Consider the following 20,428-nt stretch of genomic DNA (forward strand, 5'->3'; position numbering starts at 1 on the left):
TTTGTGTTTATTATGCAGATTAAGTGAAAAAGCCTTCGTACGTTGCTTTTCATACTTGATAAATTATGCTGCGTTCTTTCCCTACTCAGAACTAGTTTGTTTTTTTTTTCTGTTTTTTTTCTTATGTTAATTTCTAATTCCTTCTTCCTCCAGTCTTTGCTCTTTAAAATTTATCCCACACTGCTGTCAGGGCATCCATGTGACATACAGTATCCCTTGCTGTACCCAGGGGATTGGTTCCTGGACCCCTTAGATATCAAAATCCAGGAATACTCAAGCCCTTCATATAAAATGCATATAATTATTATTGTGATGATTTCAATGCAAATAATTTACACACATCATTTCATGCACTTTAAAACATCTCTAGATTACTTTTAATACCTAATACAATGTATGTAAATGCTATGTAAATAATTGTTAAACTGTATATTTTTATTGTATCTTTTTTTTTCCAAATATTTTCCATCTGTAGTTCTTTGCATCTGCAGATACAGAGGGTGGATTGTATATCACTATCCCACTTAAAATTCTTCAGTAGCTTCCATTCAACTACAGAAAAAAACTTAAGGCTAGGTGCAGTGGTCACGCCTGTAATCTCAGCACTTTGGGAGGCCAAGGCAGGCGAATCACTTGAAGTTGGAAGTTCGAGACCAGCCTGACCAACATGGAGAAACTCTGTCTGTACTAAAAACAAAAAATTAGGGCCAGGCGCGGTGGCTCACACCTATAATCCCAGCACTTTGGGAGGCCAAGGCGGGTGGATCACAAGGTCAAGGGATTGAGACCATCCTGGTCAACAAGGTGAAACCCCGTCTCTACAAAAAATACAAAAATTAGCTGGGCATGGTGGCGCGTGCCTGTAATCCCAGCTACTCGGGAGGCTGAGGCAGGAGAATTGCCTGAACCCAGGAGACGGAGATTGCGGTGAGCCGAGATCGTGCCATTGCACTCCAGCCTGGGTAACGAGCAAAAACTCCATCTCAAAAAAAAAAAAAAAAATTGGCTGGACTTGGTGGCTCACACCTGTAATCCCTGCACTTTGGAAGGCCGAGGTAGGCAGATCACGAGGTAAGGAGATAGAGACCATCCTGGCCAGCAAGGTAAAACCCCGTCTCTACAAAAAATACAAAAATTAGCCAGGTGTGGTGGCACGTACATGTAATCCCAGCTACTTGTGAGGCTGAGTCAGGAAAATCACTTGTACCCAGGAGGCAGAGGTTGCAGTGAGCTGAGATCACCACACTGCACTCCAGCCTGAGCGACAGTGGGAGACACAGTCTAAAAAAAAAAAAAATTAGCTAGGCATGGTGCTGCATGCCTATAATCCCAGCTACTTGGGATGCTGAGGTGGGAGGATCACTTGAACCCAGGAGTTGGAGGCTACAGGAAACTGTGATAGCATCACTGTACTCCAGTCCGGGAAAGAATAAAAAAAAAAGAACAGACTAAATTTGGACCAGTCCAGGTCGCTCATGCCTATAATCCCAGCTCTTTGGAAGGTCAAGGCAGGACAACAGCTTGAGGCCAAGAGTTCGAGGTCAGCCTGGACAACATAGCAAGACCCCAGTCTCTACGAAATAAATAAATTATTTCATAAAACATCAGTGTAGTGGTGCATGTAATTCTAGCCACTGGAGAGGCTGAGGCAGGAGGATAACTTGAGCCCAGGAGTTTGAGGTTGGGGTGAACTATGATCACACCACTGCACTCCAGCCTGGGTGACAGAGCCAGACCCTGTCTCAAAATAATAATAATAATAATAGTAATAAAATAAAATTTAAATGCTCATGTAAATGTAAAATGAAAAAAAAAAGCAATGATAAAAAATAATATGATTTAGGCCGGGCACGGTGGCTCACACCTATAATCCCAGCACTTTGGGAGGCTGAGGCAGGCGGATCACCTGAGGTTGGGATTTTGAGAGCAGCCTGACCAACATGGTGAAACCCTGTCTCTAAAAAATAAAAATAATAAATAATAAAATGATAATAATATGATTTAAAAGCTGAATGTATTCCTCACTCCTCCATAGCCTACAGAAAATGGAAATCTTTATTTTTTCTTTTCGTGGTGGTGCTGAGGAATGAACCCAGGGCCTTGTGCAGAAAGCTCAAATTTTATGGCTGGAAGTGCCCAACACCAACAGAGCTGTTTGAAATTAGGAGTGAATCCTACGAAAAACAACTAAAAAGGTCATGGCGGGGGAAACATAGAGCAAGTCATTCCTAAAAGTCTCATCATACTTTCTGCCAAAATTCCTGGCTGACCAGCGAATTTTGCAGGCACAGGTAAGTCTGCAGGCCAAAAAGCAGCAGAGGAAACCACAGATCAGGATAGAGAGATCAGCTGTTGCACACTGCTGGAAAGATAACGTTCATGCCTACTAGAGCAAAAATACAAAATCCCCAAAAGAACACAACAGAATCCAGAATTTCTACAACGTAATACTTACAACATCAAGCTTTCAACCTAAAATGACTAGCTCATGTCACCCCCACAAGTGTTGGACTGCGAACTACTCCTAAAGACTGGAGGTAGGGCCGGGCACGGTGGCTCACGCCTGTAATCCCAGCACTTTGGGAGGCTGAGGTAGGCGGATCATGAGGTCAAGAGATCAACACCATCCTTGCCAACATGATGAAACCCCCGTCTCTACTAAAAATACAAAAATTAGCTGGACATGGTGGCGCGGGGCCTATAGTCTCAGCTACTAGGGAGGCTAAGGCAGGAGAATTGCTTGAACCCAGGAGGTGGAGGTTGCAGTGAGCCAAGATCGCGCCATTGCACTCCAGCCTGGGTAACAAGAGCGAAGCTCCATCTCAAAAAAAAAAAAGAATAAATCATTCATATGGCTTTTTGCCTTTCTTCTTTCTTTCTTTTTTTTTTGTTTTTGAGACAAAATCTTGCTATGTTGCCCAGGCTGGAGTGCAGTGGCACAATCTCAGCTCACTGCAACCTCTGCCTCCCAGCTTGAAGGGATTCTCCTGCCTCAGCCTCCCAAGTAGCTGGGATTACAGGTGCCCACCATTGCACTCTGCTAAACAAAAGCAAAACTCCATCTGAAAAAAAAAAAAAAAAACTTGCAGGGCACAGTGGCTCACGCCTATAATCCCAAGAATTCTGGAATGTCAGGAGTTCAGGACCAGCCTGGAGTGCAGTGGTGCAATCTAAGCTGATTGTAGCCTCTGCCTCCTGGGTTCAAGTGATTCTGCTGACCCAACCTCCCAAATAGCTGGGACTTCAGGCATGTACCACCACACCCAGCTAATTTTTGTATTTTTGGTAGAGATGGGGTTTTGCCATGTTGGCCAGGCTGGTCTTAAACTTCTGACCTCATGATCCACCCACCTCGGCCTCCCAAAGTGCTGGGATCACAGGCATGACCCACCACATGGGGTGTGTTTTTCTAACTAATAATATGTGATCTAAACTAAAGTTGGCTTTATTTTTTAAGAGACAGGATCTCCCTCTGTCACCCAGGCTGGAGTGCAGTGGTACAATCATAACTCACTGCAACCTCAAACTCCTGCGTTCAGGCAATCCTCTTGTCTCAGTCTCTTGACTGGCTAGGACCAAAGCCACGCACCATCACACCTGGCTAATTTTTTTTTTTTATATATAAAGACAAGGTTTCACCATGTTGGTCAGGCTGGTCTTGAACTCCTGACCTCAGGTGATCCACCCACCTTGGCCTCCTAGAGTGCTGGGATTACAGGCATGAGCCACCGTGCCCGGCCACACCTGGCTAATTTTTAAAACTTTTCTGTAGACATGGAATCTTACTATGTTGACCAGGCTGGTCTTACACTCTTGGCCTCAAGTAATCCTTCAACCTTGGCCCCTCAAAATACTGGGATTATAGATGTGTGCCACTATGCCCAGCCGTGGGAGGTAAATTGTGATGATCATCTCATTTGCCTTGCCAAATTGTTAGTTTAACCATGGGCTTACATTAATTTTGGATAATATGTGAGGCAACGTCACAGAGACTTCAGATATTTTTCTGGCTTTTCAATTTTCTGCACATAAAGCCAATATCGGCAACTGCCCTTAATCATAGCAACACCAGTGATCAGGTTTGATCTGTAAATATCATTCCTTGCTAAAAGTAACCAAGGCTTATTGGAGAAATGGCCAATTCTAGAGGAATGTGTAAAGTGGGCCAACAACCAATTGTACAAAAACAAAATGAGTTGGGCGTGGTGGCAGCCACCTATAATCCCAGCTACTTGGGAGGCTGAGGCAGGAGAATAGCTTGAACCCCAGGAGACAGAGGTTGCAGTGAGCCAAGATGCGCACCAGACTGAGTGACAGAGCGAGAAGCTGTCTCAAAAAAAAAGACAAGGCATAGTGGCTCATGCCTGTAACCCCAGCACTTTGGGAGGATGAGGTGGGTGGATCATGAGGTCAGGAGCTGGAGACCAGACTGGTCAAGATGGTGAAACACCATCTCTACTAAAAATACAAAAATGAGGGACGGGGCGCCGTGGCTCACGCCTGTAATCCCAGCACTTTGGGAGGCCGAGGCGGGTGGATTACAAGGTCAAGAGATCGAGACCATCCTGGTCAACATGGTGAAACCCCGTCTCTACTAAAAATACAAAAAATTAGCTGGGCATGGTGGCGCGTGCCTGTAATCCCAGCTACCGAGGAGGCTGAGGCAGGAGAATTGCCTGAACCCAGGAGGCGGAGGTTGCGGTGAGCCGAGATCGCGCCATTGCACTCCAGCCTGGGTAACAAGAGCGAAACTCCGTCTCAAAAAAAAAAAAAATAATAAGTAATAATAATAATAATAATACAAAAATGAGCTGGGCGTGGTAGCAGCTGTCTGTAATCCCAGCTACTCGGGAGGCTTAGGCAGAGAATTGCTTGCACTGCACTCCAGCCTGGGCAAGAGAGGGAGACTCCATTTCAAAAAAAAAAAAAAAAAAAAGCCCCAATGAGAGCTTCCATTTTCCAAAGATGGTGGTACCTTCATTTTGAGTAATTTTTTTTAAGACAATAATAGGCTGAGTTAGTATAGTGTACAAAAATTAGTTTCGGCCTGGCAACATGACTCACACCTGTAATCCCAGCACTTTGGGAGGCTGAGGTGGGTGGATCATGAGGTCAGGAGTTCGAGACCAGCCTGGCCAACATGGTGAAACCCTGTCTCTAGTAAAAGTACAAAAATGAGTTGGGCATGGTTGTGCGTGCCTGTAATCCCAGCTACTCAGGAGGCAGAGGTTGCAGTGAGTCGAGATCACACGACTGCATTCCAGCCTGGAAACAGAAGTGAAACTCCCTCTCAAAAAAAGGATTTGCTGCTGCGCCGCCACCGCCCGAGTCATGTTCCGCGACCTTCTCGGGCTCTCCTAGCAGCATCCGTCGCCGCTACCCTGTCTTCATAGGCTTCACCTTCTTTTCTCCTCGTTGCTGAGCGACAAGTTCCTAGCGCTATGACCGTGGACTCTGTCCCGCAGCGGGAGCCGCTCGTCCCGGGTGGCCGCCTTGTGCCGCTTGGCTTTAACTCCCGCGGTTACTTCGGGGCCCTCCCCATGGTGACCACGGCTCCATCGCCTTTACCCCGGATCCCGGATCCCCCGCACTGCCCCCGACCCTTTTCCTCCCTCACCTCCTAGGGGCAGATGGCCCGTGTCTGACCCCCTAGCCTCGCGCTCCAGCAGCTCTGCCCAACCGAAGCCTCGCCACGGCTGGACGCACCCTCGGGCAGCGCCGAAGAAGCGGCGAAAGAAGACGGTGCGGGCCAGCCCTGCAGGGCAGCTGCCCAGCCGCACCAGCAGCACCGGCCGAGTCTGGAGGGCGGCCGGAGCCCGGCGACGGGCCCGAGCAGAGCGCAGGAGGTCCCGGGCCCGGCCGCCGTCTTGGCCCCGAGTCCTGCAGCCACAGCCCCGACCTTGCCCCGCTGCCGCCCGCGGCGCCCGATCAACCCCCGCTCAGGAAAGAGGTTTTTTGTTTTTTTTTTGTTTGTTTGTTTTTTTGAGACGGGAGTTTCGCTCTGGTTACCCAGGCTGGAGTGCAATTGCGCGATCTCGGCTCACCGCAACCTCCGCCTCCTGGGTTCCGGCAATTCTCCTGCCTCAGCCTCCTGAGTAGCTGGGATTACAGGCGTGCGTCATCGCGCCCAGCTAATTTTTTTGTATTTTTTAATAGAGACGGGGTTTCACCTTGTTGACCGTGGTCTCGATCTCTTGACCTCGTGATCCACCCGCCTCGGCGTCCCATAGTGCTGGGATTACAGGCGTGATCCACCGCGCCCGGCCCCTAAAGTACCCTTAAAGGTATTTACTTCCAAATTGGAACTCTTTTTTTTTTTTTTTTGCCACTATTCTTTTTGTTTTCTTTTGGAGACAGGGTCTCCTGTTTCCTAGCCTGGAGTGCAATGGTGCAATCTCGGCTCACTGCAACCTCCGCCTCCCAGGTTCAAGCGATTCTCCTGCCTCAGCCTCCTGAGTAGCTGGGATTATAGGTACCCACCACCACGCCTGACTACTTTTTGTATTTTTAGTAGAGATGGGGTTTCACTACGTTGGCCAGGCTGGTCTCGAACTCCTGACCTCAAGTGATCCACCCACCTTCACCTCCCAAAGTGCTAGAAATACAAGCATGAGACACCATGCCTGGCCTGCAAATAAATTTTATAGCTGCTCAATGGACCGAGAACTACTTTTGTGGCCAGGAATACCTGCCCCTTTGTCTCTCTGGTAAGAGCACACTTACACCCGTGTGTCCATGTACATCTGTTCTGCAGATCCCAGGCCCTAAACAAAACTCAAATTGTCATCCTTGGTTCTTGTCCTTAACTGTTGTGACTCAGAACATATAAACACTGCTACCCTTTCTACCCCACATGCACCTTATCCTAATGGATTAATGTATCCCAACTTTTTGCCTGTTTTGTTACATGTGTTTGATTTCATACAATTGTAGCATCTCAATTTGATCTGTGAGCTTTTCCGTTTTGTAATAACTTGCTTGGTAGTATCATCGGAGGTAGTGCTACCATTGCATTGAAGCAATTTCCCAGGTGCTTAACCTTTTAAAATTCTCAGGGACATTTTCTTTGGGTACCTGAGTTTACACCAACTACCCAGAAGGCAGGAACAGCTTAAGGAGAGACTCAACACCAGCAGCTTCTTTTCAATCAGGTTTCCCTTCAACCTCACACCCAGGAACCCATTCGAATTCCTACATTTCGGCAGCCTTAGTCGAACTAACTTCCTGTGCCAGAAGCTTTTGTCTGTCCCAGTTGTCTTCTTTCTTTAACAAATTCCCTTCATCTCCTCCCTGAGTCAAAGCCCATGGGGGCCCCAGGAGGCATGCAATATTTACCAAGGGCCTCCCCCGTTTTCCTGCCTGTCAGGCAGTTGTTTGCCTTTACTTTTAGGTTTGTAGTCACAGCCTGTTTTTTTACCTGTAGACACACCAGGTTTTCTGAATGGTAGGATTATTTGGAGTAGACTTAACCTTGTCCTTCACCCGAGAACTGGGTGCTTGAAATTCACTAATCAAAGTCTGTATTCCTCCCACTTCTGAGCTTTGAATTTATATTATGGAATTCAGAAAACCCAAGCAAATTTAATCAATGCTTCTGTCAGGTCCAAACTGAAATGGAAATGGAAGCTGAAAAATCAAGAAAATGAATTTTAAAAACTAAAATATGGTAAAGTTGCTAAAATATAATATTGGAAGTAACACACACCTCCTTTGGGAAAAGAACGAAGAAAGCAAAATTTCCTAAGGGAAAGGAAAGAGATGTAAAAAGGAGAGCCTGGCACATCAATTTATACTATTGTTTTTGCGTAATCTCCTCTTACTATATTTATTTTTATTTTACTCTGAGACAATGTCTTGCTCTGTCACCCAGGCTGGAATGGGGTGACATCTCAGTTTACTGCAACCTTCTCTTCCTGGGTTCAAGCAATTCTCCTGCCTCAGTCTCCGAGTAGTTGGGATTACAGGCATGGGACACCATGCCCGACTGATTTTTGTATTAATATATATTTTTTTCTTTAAAGGTTTTGGCCACAAAACCAGCTAGACAGGAGCAGTGGCCAGAAAATGTATTAATATTTTTTATTTTTATTTTTTTATTTATTTTTTTTTTTGAGACGGAGTTTCGCTCTTGTTACCCAGGCTGGAGTGCAATGGCGCGATCTCGGCTCACCGCAACCTCCGCCTCCTGGGTTCAGGCAATTCTCCTGCCTCAGCTTCCTGAGTAGCTGGGATTACAGGCACGCGCCACCATGCCCAGCTAATTTTTTTGTATTAGTAGAGACGGGGTTTCACAATGTTGACCAGGATGGTCTCGATCTCTTGACCTCGTGATCCACCCGCCTCGGCCTCCCAAAGTGCTGGGATTACAGGCTTGAGCCACCGCGCCCGGCCAATTTTTTATTTTTTTTGAGTTGGAGTTTCGATTACTTGGTATATTCTCCAGAAAGAAAAAAAAAAAAAAAAGATGGAGTTTCGCTCTTTTTGCCAAGGTTGGAGTGCGATGGCATAATATCGGCTCACTGCAGCCTCCACCTCCCAGGGTCAAGTGATTCTCCTGCCTCAGCCTCCCGAGTAGCTGGGATTGCAGGCGTGCACCACCACCAACACCAGCTATTTTTTTTTTTTTTTTTTTTTTTTGGTATTTTTAGTAGAAATGGGGTTTCTCCATGTTGGTCAGGCTGGTCTCGAACTCCCAACCTCAGGTGATCCGCCCACCTCAGCCTCCCAAAGTGCTGGGATTACAGGCATGAGCCACCGAGCTCAGGTGTTTAATTTTTTTTTTTTTTTTTGAAACGGAGTTTCACTCTTGTTACCCAGGCTGGAGTGCAATGGGGTGATCTCAGCTCACCGCAACCTCCACCTCCTGGGTTCAGGCAATTCTTCTGCCTCAGCCTCCCGAGTAGCTGGAATTACAGGCACGCGCCACCATGCCCAGCTAATTTTTTGTATTTTTAGTAGAGACGGGGTTTCACCATGTTGACCAGGATGGTCTCGACCTCTTGACCTCGTGATCCACCCGCCTCGGCCTCCCAAAGTGCTGGGATTACAGGTGTGAGTGTTTAATTTTTTTAAACAGTCTCACTGTGTTGCCCAGGCGGGTTCAAGTGATTCTCCTGCCTGAGCCTCCAGGGTCCAAGTGATTCTACCTCCTGCCCCTTGGTCTTCACCTTAAATTTAATATTCACCTATTGTGTATAGAAAGCAAGTCATATTTGCATTAATGGTTAATTTCCAAAAGCAAATTAAACAACAAATGAAAAAGCAAATTAAACAGCGCAGGGTCATGAACCAATAATTTTCTTGAAACATTAGTGACAGCCAGGTGTGGTGGCTCACGCCTGTAATCCCGGCATTTTGGGAGGCCGAGGCAGGGAGATCACCTTAGGTCAGTTCCAGACCAGCCTGACCAACATGGTTAAACCCCATCTCTACTAAATACGAAAAAATTAGCCGGGCATGGTGGTGCATGCCTGTAACCCCAGCTACTTGAAAGGCTGAGGCAAGAGAATTGTTTGAACCAGGGAGGTGCAGGTTGCAGTGAGCAGAGATTGTGTCATTGCACTTTAGCCTGGGTGACAAGAACGACATTCCATCAAAAAAAAAAAAAAGGTTAGTGACACACCGTCTTTTAAAAAAAAAAAATCCTGGTTGGACACTGTCTCATGCATATAATCCCAGCACAGGGACAAAGCAAAAGTCATCCCAAAAAAGAAAAAGAAAAAAAAAAAAAAAAAAAAGGCCGGGTGCAGTGGCTCATGCCTGTAATCCCAGCACTTTGAGAGGTCAAGGCAGGTGGGGGTCAGGAGTTCCGGACCAGCCTGGCCAACATGGCAAATCCCTGTCTCTATTACAAATAACAAAAGTTAACTGGGCATGGCGGTGCACACCTGTAATCCCAACTACTAGAGAGGCTGAGGCAGGAAAAGAATCACTTGAACTGGGGAGGTGGAGGTTGCAGTGAGCCCAGATTGCCCCAATGCACTCCATGCTGTGCGACAGAGTGAGACTGGCTCAAAAAAACAAAAAAAAAGTTGTGCCAGTGCACTCCAGCCTGGACGATAGAGTGGACTAAAATCAAACAATAAAATAAATAGTATATACATACACAGTTACAGCTAGTAGCTGGGATTACAGGCACATGCTACCATGTCCAGCTAATTTTTTGTATTTTTTTTTTAGTAGAGACGGGGTTTCACCATGTTGACCAGGATGGTCTCCATCTCTTGACCTCGTGATCCACCCGCCTCGCCCTAACTTCTTTTGGCCAGCATCTAGACAATTAGATTGGATAAGCTTAGAGAGTGACACTGGACATTCAGGGAAATAACGAACAAGACTGGAAAAAACCCCTTTGGTCATCCTCGGGATCATGCTGCTTCAGAGTGAAGGGAAGTGCTCCCAGATCAGATTCATTTAAGGAAAGGGCAAGATGTGAAAAGAACGGTTAAGGATTATAATTCATAGATACCTGCGTAGCTGCTCTTAAAGTGAGAACATAGATCTATTTGAACTTATACATTGGCCTCCGATGAAAACTTTAAATGCTAACATTAATTCTATTCATATAGTGAAATAACCCATTATATCTGTAGACTGGCTGCAAAGCACAGAAGTGCCCTCAAAAAAAAAAAAAAAAAACGGCGGCCGGGCGCGGTGGCTCACGCCTATAATCCCAGTACTTTGGAAGGCCGAGACGGGTGGATCAGGAAGTCAAGGTCAACATGGTGAAACCCTGTCTCTACTAAAAATACAAAAAAAAAAAAAAAAAAAAAAATTAGCTGGGCATGGTGGCACATGCCTGTAGTCCCAGCTACTCGGGAAGCTGAGGCAGGAGAATTGCTTGAACCCAGGCGGCAGAGGTTGCGGTGAGCCGAGATCACGCCATTGCACTCCGGCCTGGGTAACAAGAGTGAAACTCCGTCTCAAACAAAACAAAACAAAACAAAAAAACTGGCAGATTTATTTATTTTTAGGAGAGTTTGCTGTTGTTGCCCTGGCTGGAGTGCAATGGCATGGTCTTGGCTCACTGCAACCTCCACCTCCCAGGTTCAAGTGATTCTCCTGTCTTAGCCTCACAAGTAGCTGGGACTACAGGCCTGGGCCCCCACACTAAGCTGCTTCTAAGATAGCAGTCCTCTCAGCTAATTTCTTCCTTCACCCCAACCAAAAATGTAACAAAGACTTAGGTTTACGCTGTATTTTTACTCATTGAAATGCTAGGTGAAATCTGGGTAAAGTCAACTAAAGGAAAAATGGTTGTTTCATTCATTTGTACTTAAACCAGCCAAAGTAATACTAATGTCATTATGATTCAGCAAATATAAGACCTCTTTCTATAAATATTAGCATACCAACAATTCAGGGAATATAGTAAAACAGAGCCAAAAAGGGCGAGGAAATCAATAAAGTATGTTACAGCTTAACCCCTTACCTCAGAGTTTAAAAAAATTTTTTTTTTTTTTTTTTTGAGACAGGGTTTCACCAAGTTGGCCAGGCTGACCTCAGGTGATCTGCCTGCCTCGACCTCCCAAAGTGCTGGGATTACAGGTGTGAGCCACTGTGCCCGGCCAAAACTGTTTTAAAAAAATAAGTAAAGCCTCCCAATCCCAAAAAAATAGGAACATACCGTCATCACACCAATTTGTACTTTATTTCTTATTCCTGAGGTTAGATTCTAAACCCTAAGGATATTCACACTAGTATTAGATCTACTTATCTATAGCCAGAGAGAGCTTCTATCATGGTGTCCTTAGCAGCCAAGGTTATTAAAATGTCTTTTCCCTAGGAAGATCCAACAGGAAAACACAAAGAAACATCTCTGATTAGGCTCCAACCATACCCCACCCTCCATTCAGATTGACTGGATAGACATAATGTAAACACAACACGTGGTTTCCAAACAAGAAAAATCCTATGAGGGAGGGGAGGAGGTGAGAGGAAGGATTCAGCCAGTGCCCAGAGTGAAACTGAGTAATGTCAGTTTCATTCATCTTCACACATCTTCAGGTTGCATGTTCGTGGAGTAGTTTAGGAGTAAATCCATGGTTTGTGGAGTACTCAAATACCTAGTGGTCTGCTGTATTACATTATGGTTTTCCCCGGCAGTTTCCAAGGCAGCCTCCAAGTCACTGGCAGGAGAATTTGGCTGGAACTGCATGCAGGACTGCAGAGGTTCCTCTCCACAGTTATAGAAGGGACTGTTCCAGGCCTGAGTGTTCCAGGACTGGGTGCACCAGGTCTGAGTGTTCCAGGAGTGGTTGCTCCAGGACTGGATGTTCCGGGTTTGGTTGCTCCAGGTTGAATTGCTCCAGGTCTGGTTGTTCCATACTGGAAAGTTCCCAGTTGTGTTCACCAGGCATCCCTGGTGGTAGGAAGAGTAGAGGCTGGGGTAGGTGGGTGCTGAGGCCTTCTGAAAAAGAAGGAAGGATTAACAGAAAGGGTACAAGGACAACCAGGACTGTCTGACTGGAGCTGTGTGTTTCAGGGATGGACAAGATTGAAAGATCACTGAAAGGAAAGAACAGAATCAAGTTTCCTGTTACCTGAGTCGCATCACTGGTATTCCTTGGCCAGTTGTTTTTCTGCCACCTCTTAGATTTCATTCTCTGGTTCTGGAACCAGGTCTTCACCTGCAGGAAAAAGATTACAGAAATTGTAAAATATTAGTAATACAGAAGTACTTTGAACAAAAGAATACTGCTAACTTTTATTCCTGCCGGCGCCATGTCTCAGGCCTATAATCTCAACTTCCACTTTGGAAGGCCAAGGTGGGCAGATTACTTGAGCCCAAGGGTTCAGGCCAGCCTGGCCAACATAAGGAAACCCATCTCAACAAAAATACAAAAAAATTCGCTGGGTGTAATGCTGCATGTCTGCGGTCCCAGCTTCTCAGGAGGTTGAGATGGGAGGATCATTTGCACCCAGGAAGTAAATGTTGCAGTGAGCAGAGATTGCACCACCGCACTCTAGCCTGGACAACAGAGCAAGACTGTCTCAAAAAAAAAAAAGAACATTTGGATAGAAAATAAAGGCTAGGGCCAGGCGTGGTGGTTCATGGCTGTAATCCTAATGCTTTGGGAGGCTGAGGCGGGTGGATCGCTTGAACTCAGGAGTTGAAAACCATCCTGGCCAACATGGTGATACCCAGTCTCTACTAAAAATACAAAAAAAATCACCAGGTGTAGCCATGGGCGGCTGTAATCCCAGCTACCTGGGAATCTGAGGCAGGAGAATCCCTTGAACCTGGAGGTGGAGGTTTCATTCATTTGTACTTAAACCAGCCAAAGTAGAACTGATGTCATTATGACTTCTCATTATGCCAAATTATAACACCACTGAACTCCAACTTGGGCAACAGAGTGACAATGGTGAGAAGGAAATAAAGGAAAAAAAGCCTAGAACAGGATAAGCCAATTAATGAAAGAAAATGACCAGTAAGGAATGAACAGTGATCGGCCTTATTAGCAAGCAAATGCACACAGATAAAAACAAAACAAGCTGGAGGTTGCTGGCAGAAAGAAAAAAAAATTATTTTAATGAGAACCAGTGTAAGTACAGACTCTCCTAACCTCAAAAGTGAAGTTACATACTTATTTTTGATTAAGAAAACATTGGGCCAGGCACGGTGGGGCTCACACCTGTAATCCCAGCACTTTGGGAGGCTGAGGCAGGTGGATCACCTGAGATCAGGAGTTCGAGACCACCCTGGCCAACATAGTGAATTCCCATCTCTACTAAAACTACAAAAAATTAGCTAGGCGTGATGTCGCGTGCTTGTAATCCCAGCTACTTGGGAGGCTGAGGCAGGAGAATCGCTTGAATCCGGGAAGCAGAGGTTGCACTGAGCAGAGATTGTGCCATTACACTCCAACCTGGGCAACAAGAGCGAGATTCCATCTCAAAAAAAAAAAAAAAAGAAAGAAAGAAAGAAAGAAAATGTTGGTAAGATTTTCACAATATTGGTCTATGCAAGAAAAGATTGGTTAAATTATGTCACATTCACATAATATTTAATGAAATAAGGAGGTGAAGAAAGTTACAAAAGCATTTCATCTTCATACTTTATTGCAAGAGCAGATGTGCTGACACACAGCACACACATCTATGTGCATCCACAGAGATCTTAGCCATGCAAATTAAACTAATTATTGTTCATCTTATTGCAATGACAAAACAAGCCACCTGTTTGTAGCTGAGGTTCAGGATGCTGGAAAGTTCTTGCATCTGCTGAAGGCTGAGGTATTTCTGTCTCTGAAATCTGTCATTGAGTACACACAGCTGGGCGGAAGAGAACACAGTTCTGGTCTTCTGTCTCTTGACCGGGACCTTGTCTTCCTTTGCTGCGGCTCTACTCTCTGCAGCAATGGGTTGTTTGCCTTTGGGACTGGTGGAAGAATCTGGACTGTCCTGAATAAGCAGATCCATGGAGGAAGGAAGAGGGGAGACTGTTGGGAACAAATAAAAGGACGATTTTCTCTAAAACTTTTTTCAAATATTAAAGTATACTGCTAATAAATTTGTTTTCAAAGTACTTTGATAATCCCCTCAACCCAAGTTCTAAGTAGTAAGGAGCACCTTCTTAACCAACCCTGGACACTTTGTACAGTATTAATCCAAGAAGTCTCAATATCTCCATTTTGCATATAATGGACTGAGTTGGGAGAGAGATCTGTAACGGCGTGCACGACAATACCATTGCTGAGTGGCGCTACCACTTTTTTTTTATTGTTGAGTTGCAGTTTTCCTCTTGTTGACCAGGCTGGAGTCCACTGCAACCTCTGCCTCCTGGGTTCAAGTGATTCTCCTGCGTCAGCCTCCTGAATAGCTGGGATTACAGGCATGCGCCACCACATCCAGCAATTTTTAGTAGAGACAGGGTTTCTCCATGTTGGTCAGGCTGGTCTCAAACTCCTGACCTCAGGTGATACACCCACCTCGGCCTCCCAAAGTACTGGGATTACAGGCTTGAGCCACCCTGCCCTGCCGGCGCTACCACTTTTTACTTTCAACTGATGCTAAAAAGCCCCCACATTGGCTGTTAACTGGTCACAATAGAGATCCACCAATTTCCACCTACTGCATCTCACCCTAAATCACTTCGTTTAATGATCTTCATCACCACCTACATGATTGTTTAAATGACATGATTGGTGTGGTGGCTCACACCTGCAATCCCTGAACTTTGGGAGGTTAAGGCAGGCAGATCACTTGAGGTCAGGAGTTCAAGAGCAGCATGGCCAACATGGCAAAACCTTATCTCTACTAAAAAACAAAAATTAGGCCGGGCGCGGTGGCTCAAGCCTGTAATCCCAGCACTTTGGGAGGCCGAGGCGGGTGGATCACGAGGTCAAGAGATCGAGACCATCCTGGTCAACATGGTGAAACCCCGTCTCTACTAATACAAAAAATTAGCTGGGCATGGTGGCGCGTGCCTGTAATCCCAGCTACTCAGGAGGCTGAGGCAGGAGAATTGCCTGAACCCAGGAGGCGGAGGTTGCGGTGAGCCGAGATCGCACCATTGCACTCCAGCCTGGGTAACAAGAGCGAAACTCCGTATCAAAAAAAAAAAAAAAAAAAAAAATTAACTAGGAGTGGTGGAACAAGCCTGTAATCCCAGCTTCTGGGCAGGTTGAAGCAAGATAATCACTTGAACCTGGGAGGCAGTGATTGCAGTGAGCCGAGATTGCAGCACTACACTCCAGCCTGGGCAACAGAGTGAGATTGTGTCTCAAAAATTAAAAATAAAGAGGGGTGGGTGGGGCAAAAAAAAAAAAAATTAAACAATTAAAATCAAAAATAAAAACCAAAACCAGCAACTGACTGCCCAGCTCACAATGCTGGGACCAGCGGCAAATGTGAATTTGGATAGGCTTCTGTTTCAATCCCTTTACTAGCTATCTGACCTCATCTCCAGCATTATTTATTAAAATGAGGTAACCGATTACAATTGTCTAGCTGGGACCTGGCATATACTGATTTTGTAACTAGAAATTAATTTCCTGGCTGGGCACGGTGGCTCAAGCCTGTAATCCCAGCACTTTGGGAGGCCGAGGCGGGTGGATCATGAAGTCAAGAGATCAAGACCCATCCTGGTCAACATGGTGAAACCCCGTCTCTACTAAAAATACAAAAAATTAGCTGGGCATGGTGGCGTGTGCCTGTAATCCCAGCTACTCAAGAGGCTGAGGCAGGAGAATTGCCTGAACCCAGGAGGCGGAGATTGAGGTGAGCCGAGATCGCGCCATTGCACTCCAGCCTGGGGAACAAGAGCGAAATTCTGTCTCAAAAAAAAAAAAGAAGAAATTAATTTCCTATAGTACTTAGACTTAGTCATCACTTAAATATTTAATTGCTCTGCGGTGATCCCAGGATTCAACTCTCAATGCTATCCTGCACTCATAGAGCAAATGGACAGGCTCTAAAACAGAAAAAAGTCAATCTCCTGCCTCTTACAAGTAGGTCAGAAAAGCAGAGGAAGTCTTCAACTGATTATTAGAATTGGTGAAAATCCTAAATATTAACTAGGTATACAAACTGTCACATGATGTGTGCTAAAGAAAACATGCCCACTTGCTCATTCCCAAACCCAGCCCTGTATTTTTAACACTTTAGGCCAAGCGTGGTGGCTCACGCTTGTAATCCAAGCATGTTGGAGGCCAAGGCGGGTGGACCACCAGGTCGGGAGTTCAAGACAAGCCTGACCAACATAGTGAAACTCCGTTTTAAAAAATAAAAAGAAAAAAGAAAAAAAAAAAAACACTTTAAATTATGAAGATGACCACGTGCGGTGGCTCAAGCTTGTAATCCCAACACATTGGGAGGCCGAAGCGGGTGGATCACCTGAGGTCAGGAGTTTGAGAACAGCCTGGCCAAGATGGCAAAACCCTGTCTCTACTGAAAAATACAAAAACTTAGCCAGGCATGGTGGTGCATGCCTGTAATCTCAGCTACTCGGGAGGCTGAGGCAGGAGAATCACTTGAACCCGGGAGGCGGAGACTGCAGTGAGCCAAGATTGAGCCATTGTGCTCCAGCCTGGGCAACAAGAGCAAAAGACTGAAAAAAAAAAAAAAGAGAAAAACAAGGTGACATTCAAGTCTAAGGTGCAAATATAGCAATCGTGTTTACTTATTCCTCTCCCACAACCTACTCTTTACAAGTGAATTCATAATTTAAATGCAGTTTTTAAGCTGTTTTTTTTTTTTTAGTGCACTGCCCCCTCCATTTTTAAGCTATTTTATAGCATCGATGTTACTAACGACATTCTTGGTGAAGTTGGTTCACTTTGAAGTTTCTTAAAACCTCTGAAAAATTGATTTTCAAGAAAGTGGTAGCGGTTTTATGAGTATTCCTCACCCATTGCTGCTACCGTCAGAAGCATGAGTACTAGCACTGGTGCTGAAGTCAAATTGGACTTCTAGCTAAATCCTATTTGAGTGTCAGTAGATTAAACTTTCTGTAATTAATCTTTACCAGAAAGTTGGGTCAACACTTCCCAGGGACTTAGGAGAAGTAAACATGGGAAGTGCTCCCAAACTCAGAGCTGTCCAGTAACTTCCACAAACCCAGAGGATAGAGGAGAGCCAGCTATTACTGACACAGAAAGAATGTAATTACATAAATTACATATTAATTACATAAATTTCATCGTGATTTCCCTTGCCATTTTTGGCAAAACAAAAACATGATGCTCATCCCCGAGCTGTGATGTCAGGTCTTCCGGTTAATTAGCAATAACATCTGCTGTAACTGTGTGCCCAGTGCTATATGAAGATATACACATCACCCTCGTTTAACTATGATGATACATTTTTGTTTCTACTGTGCCTAAGCCCATCATAGGTTCTCATATTTACAGTACACTGCTCAGCTGCCTAATTCTGTCCTTCAACTCAGTGCACACTCCTGAGACTTGGGACATAGTTCAAAGGGCAGGTGCCACCAAGTTACAATCAAAAGGGGGATTTCCAGAGGACTGGTTGATAATAGCACTTGCTTATTAGTGAGGGGGTATCATTGCTCAAGAGGGTAATGATCTCGTAATCCTCTCCTTCCCTTTTCCCTTAAGGAACTTGGCCTTCCAAGGATACATTTGTTTCAACCAGGCAGGGTGGCTCACCCTGTAATCCTAGAATTTAGCACTTTGGGAGGCTGAGGTGCACGATCACCTGAGGCCAGGAGTTCGAGATCAGCCTGGCCAACATGGCAAAATCCCATCTCTATTGAGAAAAAAAAAAAAGGATAAATTTGTTTCTTACCAGTCTCTGTGTGAGGCATCTCAGCAGAACACATTTGCAAGGTTGGATAATTTTCTTCAGGCCCACAAATCACAGGCGTAGGTGAAGATTCTCCACGGTCGGATGCTTCGGAGCAAGGCAGGCTTTGTGAACAAACTGGATCCATACTCATGTTATTATTGGGGAAGAGGAGAAAAAAATTAAGACCTGGACTGGAAAAATGGCTAAGACAGCCTTAAGACTTTTTTCTGGAAGATTTTAGAGAAATATGACCTCCAGAAGCAAAGTAGCAGGAAGTTGGAATGAAGTGAGTAGCCTCGGCAGTAACTGGAGGCAACCAGCTGAGTCCAGCATAACGTTAACATCCTGGAGGCTCTAGATTTATAATGAAGGCTCTATCACCTTAGACCCACCCCTCCTGGCGGGCACACCCCCTCTGACCCACCCTTGTGAATTCTCAGTTAATCCCGTCTGCCAGTCTCACCAAGGCCATTGTAATGCAAAAGTAACGGCGCAGTAACGCAGACTAGCGGGGGAGCTGGAAAACCGGGCAAAGGGGACCCTGAAGGCAAACCCAGCAATAAATACTTCTAGGTTCACCAAGTTTCAACCTTTTAAATGAGGAATGGTTCAACAGGAATGGGATAAAACTTTAATATTTTAAAAATAAAAAGGCCGGGAGCGGTGGCTCACGCCTGTAATCCCAGCACTTTGGAAGGTCGAGGCGGGGGATCACGAGGTCACAGGTCGAAACCATCCTGGTCAACACGGTGAAACCCCGTCTCTACTAAATATACAGAAGTAGCTGGGCTGATGGGGGGCGCCTGTTGTCCCAGCTATTCAGTAGACTGAGGCAGGAGAATCGCTCGAACCCGGAAGGGAGAGATTGCAGTGAGCAGAGATCGCGCCACTGCACTCCAGCCGCGCAACAGAGCAAGACTCCGAGTCAAAAAAAAAATCATATATACATATACACACATATATATGTATATAGATATATATGTACATACAAAAATTAGCTGGGCGTGGTGAGGGGGCGCCTGTGGTCACAGCTACTTGGGAAGTTGAGGCGGGAGAATCCCTTGAACCCGGGAGGCAGAGGTTGAGGTGAGCCGATATCGTGCCACTATACTCCAGCCTGGGCGACAGAGCAGGACTACGTCTCAAAAGAAAAAAAAAAAAAGGATGAGTGCACCTTCAATTTCTGAGGTTACTGAAATTCTCATTGGGGAGATTTTTTGATTTGAGATAACTTGGTGTCTCAAAGTCTGTCTAGTTTGGGCAGAAATTTCAACTAGCTCCATTTTCTTCTTTGATTCACTCTGAGGTCATTAACACAACACAGGCATCAGTTAATGTTCAAAATGGTACTTGTTCTCAGCCCCTACCTTAGTTCCCTTCAGTTTGGTCTCTTGTCTATCCCTCCTCCCAGGCAGTCGACTTCTGGCTTTTTTCCTCTGGCTCTTTAAGCTTCTTCTCGGGTCTGGTGACATTGTCATGTCTTTCAGGACTACTCCATGCTGATCCTGTGTTTGGGTTTTGCTTTGTTTGGTTTTTGCAGGGTGAAGGGAGGTATGGTTTCCAAAGGAACAAAGTTTTTAGAGTGGGGTTCCAGCACTAACATTTGTGGACAAAGTCTGCAGTTTTTTATTTTCCTTCCTGTTCCCAAACCCAACATTTAAGAAACCTAAGATTTCTTCCTGTTTTCCAATCTCCCACCCCGAAAAGTAAACTCTTAAGCAAATCCCGATTATGTAATTTTTGAAGACACAACTCTTTGACTCTCTCCTCTGCTCTCTGCCTCTGGGGTCTGCACCCAGAGCAGGTGGCTTTACTCTCACGCAAGCTGACTCTTGTTCACAGTGCAAAGGCTCCAGCTGTTGAGAGTAGAAGTATTGCTGGGTGCGAAGCAAGGAGATGAAATGTGGCATAATCTTTTTTCTTCTCAGACCTCCATTCTGGAGAAGAGTAAGAATAGGGGTGTGGGAAGCAGGCAAGTGGAAGTACATACAACATGCTTCAGGCAGATAGTCTGTGTCTTGTTAGAAATAGGAAGATCTGTTTAAAAAAAGGGAAAAACTTGCCTTCCTTTCATTCTTAATCAGCACAGTGCGCTAAGTGGGGACTGTCAAGGCCACCAAGACTCACCAAGGCTGAGTTTGCCTGCAGCTCTGGAAAGGGCAGGTACCAGAAG

General features: G+C 45.4%; 1 protein-coding gene and 1 pseudogene across 2 annotated transcripts; one reads left to right on the forward strand and one right to left on the reverse strand.

Moving 5' to 3' along the window:
* Positions 1-5,441: 5,441 nt before the first annotated feature.
* On the forward strand, positions 5,442-7,211 carry LOC105732602 (proline-rich nuclear receptor coactivator 1-like; annotated as a pseudogene).
* Positions 7,212-11,919: 4,708 nt separating this feature from the next.
* NANOG (Nanog homeobox) lies at positions 11,920-18,406 on the reverse strand. Of its 2 annotated transcripts, none has more exons than XM_064376750.1 (4): positions 18,256-18,406; positions 14,182-14,444; positions 12,543-12,629; positions 11,920-12,361 (listed from the first exon to the last, which is right to left on the reverse strand). In XM_064376750.1, the coding sequence occupies exons 1-4, from the start codon at positions 18,404-18,406 to the stop codon at positions 11,993-11,995; spliced, it is 870 nt and encodes a 289-aa protein (XP_064232820.1). In that variant the 3' UTR covers positions 11,920-11,992. The 2 variants fall into 2 exon arrangements, with proteins under 2 accessions (XP_064232820.1, XP_012330222.2); XM_012474799.3 differs by having other exon boundaries at positions 11,920-12,409.
* Positions 18,407-20,428: the final 2,022 nt, after the last annotated feature.

This window comes from Aotus nancymaae, unplaced genomic scaffold, assembly GCF_030222135.1.
Source record: "Aotus nancymaae isolate 86718 unplaced genomic scaffold, 86718_ANA_hifiasm-v0.15.2.pri h1tg000016l, whole genome shotgun sequence".
In the NCBI taxonomy this organism is placed as follows: Eukaryota; Metazoa; Chordata; class Mammalia; order Primates; family Aotidae; genus Aotus; species Aotus nancymaae.